Raw genomic sequence first — 8,674 nt, forward strand, 5'->3', positions numbered from 1 at the left:
CGAGGGTTTTCCTTGGGTCTTACCCCCATGAGATGTCCAATAGTGACAGAGAAGCCGATGGAGAGCGCAGCAGATCCCAGACGGCCGTTCCTCCTCTCATCAGTCACGGCGAAGATGCAGACAACGAGCTGCATGGTGAGGAAAACCTCCACAGTGGTGGCCATCCCCAGGCTGATGCCAGGCTGCAGCTGGAGACACGCAAATGGAAGCGAAGTGAGTCGACGAAATCAGAAATGTGAAAATCCTGATACGGCATTGTCTTTTTTTTTTAACAGACACAATACACACTTTTTTGACTCATATGGAATTGTGAATGACACCAACCAGGCTCAATTAAACTCCTTCACAAATAATGTTGAATACTCACTGTGTTCATCGCCATGTTCCCTCTCATGTTGCCGGGCGTGACTCCGTACAGCACTGCGGCTCCAGCCACAGCACCCAGGCACTGGGCCGCCATGTAGAAGATGGCGCGGAAAAGAGACATCTGTGAGCCGACAAGGTAGGCAAAGGTGACGGCAGGGTTGATGTGGCCGCCACTGATGTGTCCAATGGACTGGATGAGGGTAGCAGCTGCCAGACCGAAGCACAGGGCCACATGCAGGACATGATGAGGCCCGGTGGTCCAGCGCAGGGCGGCACCCATGCCAAAAAATACAAAGAACATGGTCCCGAAGAACTCGGCGAAGACCGCTCGCCAGAAATTCATAGATCGAAACTCCCACATGGTGACTGTTCACTGGAGGCTCTCCACCGGATGAAGACGATTCTCTGACGATAGTTTGGCGCAAGTTCAAAATTGGTAAATGTTTACCTCTTCAGTCCACTTCAGATGCCAAAAAAATAACAAAAGACGAGTCTCCGTTCTGAAGTCAGCAAACTCAGCTGACCGAAAAGAACGATGCCCAGAGAGTTTGAGGACCAAACAGGTTTTCAGAAAGTCAACAGACGAATCCACTCAGCAGACTGTTACCGGACCGTGAACTGGATCGGTAAAGTCAACTCAGCTGCGTTTGGTTGCCACCTCTGTCCACCTGTCGTAAAGACATAGGTGTGAGATGATGTGGGAGTGTGGGAGGAGGTCTCAGGTGGGATGAGCTATCAAGAGGAGGTGGGCATCAATGCTAAAGGGGTGTTTCTAAAGTAGAGACAGGGATAGACAGAGTGTCCAGTGGACCTTTTAGCCTCTCTGACGGAGGGGAGAGGGCCAGGCAGGAGCTTTATAATACCCCCCAGGGGCCCCAGGTGACGCCATAATCCCCCCTGTAGGACCAAGGGCGGGGTGTGCTGGCCATCCTAAATCAAACAAACTTAACCCCTCTGTCGCCCCCGAGTACGAGAACTGCACCAAACGAAAGGGCAGAGAAGCTGAAAAGACGAACATTAAGCAATAAAGAGTTGGAATTTGTGAAAGACGTTCAGTGTGAAGTCACATTTTGCACCGTGGCGTGCTGTGCTTATTCTGAGAATTAGTGAGGAAATAGATGGAAGAGCCATGTGACAAACAGCTGGAACTGAGACGAGAGAGTTTTCTTTGGGGCGTATGTCATCTGTTGACATATCATAACTGTCATAATCAGGGGGAGACAAATGCTGATAGACAAGGACAGAAAACACACACAAACACACACACACACACACACACACACACACACACACACACACACACACACACACACACACACACACACACACACACACACACACACACACACAGACATACACACACGCACACATACCCATACATACACACATGGTGATAATACAGTTGGGGGGCCCCGGATGGACGGAAGTGCCCTAAGCTAACAGCGCTGAACTGACCCATACACTGAAAAGCCTGACCCTGTGAAACCATTGTCTGTGACCAGCATGTGGGCTATGTGTCCACAAAAATACATATTAAACTGAAGCACAGCATGCGATTTAAAGTCCTAAATTTACCATGTTTAAGTTTAATGTTTAATCTTCTGTTTATTTTTTTCTTGACACATTCAGCCCTTCAGTGATGACCAGTGGTCTGTCAGTGGGGAAAACCTGAACTTGACATGGCCTCAGGGCTCACAGCCTGAGCTGAGACTTTGGACATGTGGCGGAGACGCGGAGCTGTGAGGCGCTCGCAGTGTGTGCCGAGAAGAAACCGGATGACACAAAGGTAGAAAACGTGAAAGAGCTGGAAAAGCAAGAAGACAAAACCAAGCACCCAATAATAATTCACACAACAGAATGAATCGTGTCTTCTGATGTGACGGGGGCTTCCAGGGGGTGCTGGGCAGAGGTTTGCACTTTGTGTTCTGCAGGACGACGTACGACTGACGACCTGAATGTTCTCAGTGTGTGTGCACTCACAATGCCAGGGGGGAGAAAGTTTGGTCCAGCAGGGCCGTGGGGATGGTGTGTGTGTGTGTGTGCACTCGCGCATGTGTGTGCGTGTGTGTGCGTGTGTGTGTGTGTGCATGTGTGTGTGTGTGTGTGTGTGTGTGTGTGTGTGTGTGTGTGTGTGTGTGTGTGTGTGTGTGTGTGTGTGTGTGTGTGTGTGTGTGTGTGTGTGTGTGTGTGTGTGTGTGTGTGTGTGTGTGTGTTGGGGGAGATGAATACAGAATGCTGAGCTTGCCGTTTAAATGCATGTTAGAAAGAACACACACAATGCAAAGTGCTGGCGGCACGGTGGCAGTTATGGCTATTGTGTGTGTGTGTGTGTGTGTGTGTGTGTGTGTGTGTGTGTGTGTGTGTGTGTGTGTGTGTGTGTGTGTGTGTGTGTGTGTGTGTGTGTGTGTGTGCGTGCGTGGGTGCGTGCGTGCGTGTGTGTGTGTGCGCGTGCAAGTGTGTGCATGTATGTGTGTGTGTGTGTGTGTGCTCATATTCACTTTGCGTTTAGTAGCAATTGTTATTGACAGAGTTTTTCTTTATATGTCAACCCCAAATAGATGTCTTATCATGATTGTCATCACACCGATATTTTGTAATGGCCACGATAATTCTGAGTTCCATTTCATTTAATCGTTATTTTACTATTTAGTATTTAAATGATATTTAATAATAATTATAATTTTTAATTTCACCCTGAACTTATCAGTCAAATGGCTATTTTGATCCTTTGTCAATTTTCTAATTCTGTAAAGCCTCTTTAAGGACCTTAAGCTTATGTTTATGTAATGTTTATATTAACTAGTAAGTTGTTATTAAATGTTTTGGAAGGCATTAGATAACATTGAATTTTTCACTTATATTTAATTTTATACAATTGATAGATTGTCTGAAGTGTAATGTATGCATTGTATGCAATTATTCAAATAATATTTAACTTTATCAAATCTAATTGAAAATTTTTATTATCATTATCATTTGGCCTCAAAATCACTTTGTTTTTTATTTGTAAAATATAAGTTAGCACATGGCTTTTGATTTATGAAATATAGTTATCATAACAGGTTTGGAGAAGTTTATATAATTATAATCATATAATCATTAATCATTTATCATTGATTGAAGAAGTTGACAGCATTGAAATTAGATTTGAAAAAAATGTATTTGTTCAAGAAGTATCACATACATTTCAATGAATACAAATGTGGGAAAAATGGAACAAATTACTGTGACTCATTCTGCAACGTGTAGCTTTTGAATGATTTGTAAAGGCTCTTCAAACAAAACACACAAATCACTATGTTTAATATATTTATTTTACACCCACATACAAACATGATTAAAGGTCTCGTGAAAGCATAAAAGCATTGTCTCTCACGCACGCACGCACGCACACACGCACACACACACACACACACACACACACACACACACACACACACACACACACATACACACGCAGGGTAATTATTTTCATTTGGATTTACAAAGCTTACTAATAAAAAGATGTTGTTGTTGTTTTTTAAAATGGAATTACAAAGCTTATTCCGACTGAAGGTCTTCTTTCTGTAGAGCCATTACAGAGGTATGACGGAGCGTTTCATTGTGAGCCTCGCGGGAGATATGCACACGAAACAGACACGGACATGAGAGAGACGCTGGACTGATTGAGAGCATCATTGAACCCATAGAGCGGAGTAAGGAGCTCTTTAGCATTTCAAAGCATTCACAAACACGGAACGCAACTGGAAGATAAGGGTGTTTTTCAGCAGGATTTCAATGGGTCTGTATTACACATTATAATGAGAGCGTGGATACTGTGTCTCACAATATTGCCTACACATTTATATACACTAATGACAAACACAAGGGACCTTCGGGGTCACCCACAGCCTCTTGAAAATGCAGCATCCACTTGAGTTTCCCTCCTCAAACATGCAGCGAAAAGACTGATTTACTGGGTACATATTTTATAAACCTTCAGCACAGGTTTACACTGTTAAAAGAAATCCTTTCCATTAATTGTCATGTTTGGGTTTTTGCGTTTGATTTGAGTCCACAGCACACAGTTTTAAATCAGAAACTATGAAACATGGATAGAAAAAAAAATCATCCTTTTACCCTTAAATGCATGAAATAACAATAACAATAAATGAAACAATTAAATGAAATTAATAACTCAATACACCCACGTTGAGTCTTACTTCCACTTGCGTCAAAAACAGACAGGAGAGTGATTTAGTCTTTTTGAAACCAGAAACTTACATTTATGCCAATTGATTGCCAAAATGAATGATCATAATGTTGAGATACCTTTCGGAGCTCATTGTGCCATCTGGAATTAAAAAGAACAATATTTTTCACCATAAATTTCTTTTCCACATTTGCCTCAATGTGTTTCAGTGCACGTCCTGATATAATGATTCTCTGATCGAGTATTTTTCCTCCCTCAGATCACTTCCAGCAGCTTTCTAATGTTCTATATTAGAGCATTTAATGTGTTTGACCTTGAAAGTCTCTTGTCTGTTTTCTTTGGTCCTCTGGGAGCTCAGTGACACAACCACTGAGATGTGCGCTGAGACGATGGAGAAGTGCTGTATTCCCGTGTGCGTCTTCAGTTGTTCTCCTGCTTGTTGGCCTGTTTGGCTCTCATGGCGCTCTGCGTGACCGTGGACAGAGACGACCCGGTCATGCTGGCCGTCTCCACGATTTCGATGTCTTTACAGGTCAAACAGGCCACCAGCTTCTGTCGAGAGGCGCTGCGGGCAAAGAAGAACTCGTGGGACACTCCGGCCAGAACGGCGCCGAACACCGGTCCGATCCAGTAAACCTGCACACCAACATCATGATAAGTCAACCTGACAACTTTCTATGTGGCTATTTTCTAACGTACACTGACAAAAAGCGTTTTCCGAGCAGTGTTTACATAGAGCATCTCTCACCCAGTGATTTTCCCAGAAGCCGGTGATGATCGCAGGGCCGAGAGTTCGCGCAGGATTCATACTCGCACCAGAAAACCGGGCCTGGAGATAGAGAAGTGTCATTACAAAGTAAATCTAGTCAAGACTGCTTTATATGTAATGTTCATAAAGTTCTATCCATAAGGTTTTGTGGTTGACTGATGGATGTGATGGTGGTCAGTTAGTCCGTCAGTCAGTTCCTTGGTTGGTTGATTCATTGATTGGTTGGTTGATTGGTTGGTCAGTCAATCCTCGGTGGATCAGTTGGTTATTGAGCTCCTCTTACCCCTATCAACACTCCAGCAGTGTGTGCTAATCCAATGGCCAGGTTTCCTGGCTCAGGGCTTTCCCTTCGCCGCTGGTCGTCCACTGAGAAGATGGTAAAGACCATCTGGAAGGTGCAAAGAACCTCGATACCCAGAGCCTGACCTGCATTCAACTCCATGGGCACCTGGGTGTGATTCAAGCAGTAATAATGAAAACGAATAATGGGAAACGTTCTTACAGATTATTTTCAGTCTACAGCGAAACAGAAAGGAACATTAAAGAATAAGTTCAAACTTTTTCACTGTTACAGCTGTATCAATATTAGTGACATTCACTTACCCACACACATGTCAATTTAGCCACAGCTGTCCAGAATATAAGTCGTCGCACATAAACTTGGAACTGACCTTGTTAACAAAGTGGTCCGACAATGTCCTGACTGGCAGGGCCAGGTAGAGCGCCCCAGCTCCCAGTGAGGCTCCCAAACACTGAGCAGCGATTAAAAAAAGAGCCCGCAAAGCATCCACTTTCCTCGTGGCCAACAGAGACAGAGTCACAGCAGGGTTGACCTGATCAGAGACACAAACACACACTGACATCTAAAAAAATAATACCCAACAGCATTCAGATAATATTGAGAACACACAATTGATCACATAGCTTTTTTGTTGTTTGCTGGTTTATGCATCATATTTGTCACATTCAACTTTTGTCTCCATGGTGACGCTTTTAAAGATTGAATGACTTGATAAAATGCATCGACGCTCATCATACCATCTTTTTCAGCAACAAAACTGCTGTTGTGATGGAGGTTTGGGCCTTTTAAACTAAATTACTGAACTAAATGAAATAGCTGAGATCAAATGTCTCGGTTTATCACAAGAAAATGTCTGCATTTCCTTCCACCTGTCACGATTGCTTTGTGACTCTCTGTCAACTTCAGACACCCATCTTGAAAATCTGCACGTGACTATGAGAGAGTCACCTGTGCCCCGCTGATCTCTCCAAAACAGTGTCCCAGTGCAACGATCACCACGCCCACGGCCACAGCTGGGTACAGGGGTCCCACAGGGGCCTCTCCCGGGCCTGGCAAGGAGGCACCCAGCACGGCGCTCACTAACACCAGGGTGCCAAGCAGCTCTGCCAGCATGGCACGCCAGAACTGCCGACTACGAAGCTCCTCGGGAGAAGGGGACACACACACACACACACACACACACACACACACACACACACACACACACACACACACACACACACACACATGCACACAGAGTTGGTCTATATTTAGCATATTGAAAAATTCAAAAACAAAAGAATTTGGGAGAAAATTATGATATATAAAGTCCAATTAGGATTTAGATCATATGCTATTAATTCTAACAAAATTTAAAAAAAAGCAATTTATAAACAATGAAAGGGACATAATTGACTCTTATTCAAGACATCATAGCAAGTCAGGCGACACTTCAGCACAATCATCTAACTGTGATCTTGATTACGTCGATCACAAAAGGACTCATTATAATAAACTGACAATTTATACGAACCCAGCTTCATAAAAAGTCACACCTTTCGTGAGACATTCAACAATCCGCCAGTTTTTTAATTAATTAATTTAATACATTTCAATTCTTATTTTATCTTGAGATGTTGATTAAAGAGTTCGGTGCATCGTGGAAGATTTATAGACTCACTATCATTGAATTAAGATCCTTACCTCACGCCATGTCATTTTAAATTCGCTTTTTTCAGCCTTTTCTCCTCGTCTGTCCCTCGTATGTCCAACTGCGTGCGGCTCTTCAGGTTTGAGGGCTTGAAGATCTCGGCTACATCCCTCATTAACCTGTAGAGTCTGAGAGGTCCTTTGATGAGAGCAGCCTCCTCCCTCTTCCTCTCTCCTTACCTCCCTCTCTCTCTCTCTCTCTCCCTCTCTTTCCTGACACACACACACACACACACACACCTCAGGCCTTATCACATCGACCTGAGCATCACTGCGAATGAGTCTCCCGTTGCATGGATGACATCCGGCCCTCCAAATCGGCCTCCGTCAGACTCGCCGACCTTGAGCAATTTAACACATCTTCAGAAAACTACAATGAGTCTTTCACTCAGCGTCACACTGAAGTGATTGTGGCCTCTTCAGACTGACACACAATGTCCGGACAAATTGAAACACAACACGTATCGAATGGGCAGTGTCTGCGATAACTGTGATACAAAAGAGTCATTCAGGACTCGGGGTGAATGGAAGAAAGCTGTGATTTCATTCTGGCCCTTTTCCCAAATCATTGAGGAAAAACTCACTGAAGGATGAAGTACAATATACAATTGTTTGTTTGTTTCTCAATAATAATCTAATCCTCTTGTCATGCCATCATTTTACATTGATGAGACCTTTTTTAGTTTCTCTGCTCCATGTCGACCCACTGAGTTGTCTTCAGTGTGACTGACCGCCACATTTATACAAAAACTGTTAATAAGCATTTATTGTAGCGTTTTTATATTTCAGTATAGCGAGACACCAACAGCTGGAAATAATTCACTTCCGTTTTAGTGAAGTTTGCTATAAATCCTCAGTTTTTTTTATTACACTTCACATATACGAAGAAAAGTCTTTGAGCCGTCGTGTCGATGTAGATGTTAATCAAAATGTCTGCACTGCCAGAAAGAGCTCACTGTTAATCTATTCGCATTTGTTTGTTCTTATAAGGTTTATCACTGCAATTATTGTACTCATTTAGTAGATATAGAAGATTTATTTTGTCTCACATAACAGCAAAAATCATAAAGGCAAAGCCGGCACAGGCAAACATTACTTAAAAACTCCCCCGGCGATGTGGTAGCAGTCTTTATCCTGATATTAGGCTGTGATTATGACATTTTGAAAAGTTTACTGAAACATAATCTGTTTGTAGTTCTGGTAGAATCTTTGCGGTCAAATGAGCTTCAGTGCAGAAAGGGAACATGCATTGGTCACTTTAGGTTGTTTTATCTATTTTCTCAAGCAAACATAGATTGGAATAGTTTTTGTGTAATGGAATAGTGAAGGATGGATTAGTGTCTTCACAAAGGTGAGG

General features: G+C 43.2%; 2 protein-coding genes across 2 annotated transcripts in view; both read right to left on the bottom strand.

The window, feature by feature from the left end:
* mipb (major intrinsic protein of lens fiber b) overlaps nucleotides 1–727 on the bottom strand; it is a gene marked incomplete at both ends in the record, with an annotated part of 1,149 nt that extends 422 nt beyond the window's left edge. The window contains 2 exons of the mRNA XM_080496541.1: nucleotides 24–188; nucleotides 368–727. Coding sequence (XP_080352667.1) covers nucleotides 24–188; nucleotides 368–727 — 525 coding nt within the window. The remainder of the gene's footprint in view (nucleotides 1–23; nucleotides 189–367) is intronic.
* Nucleotides 728–4,978: 4,251 nt separating this feature from the next.
* Nucleotides 4,979–6,771, bottom strand: LOC308130289 (aquaporin-4; the record flags this gene model as incomplete). The annotated part of the gene is made up of 5 exons (XM_080496545.1): nucleotides 6,577–6,771; nucleotides 5,999–6,160; nucleotides 5,611–5,775; nucleotides 5,307–5,387; nucleotides 4,979–5,194 (listed from the first exon to the last, which is right to left on the bottom strand). The coding sequence occupies exons 1-5, from the start codon at nucleotides 6,739–6,741 to the stop codon at nucleotides 4,979–4,981; spliced, it is 789 nt and encodes a 262-aa protein (XP_080352671.1). The 5' UTR covers nucleotides 6,742–6,771.
* Between the last annotated feature and the right edge of the window lie 1,903 nt (nucleotides 6,772–8,674).

Source organism: Blennius ocellaris (assembly GCF_963422515.1).
Source record: "Blennius ocellaris genome assembly, chromosome: 5".
NCBI classification, from domain to species: Eukaryota; Metazoa; Chordata; class Actinopteri; order Blenniiformes; family Blenniidae; genus Blennius; species Blennius ocellaris.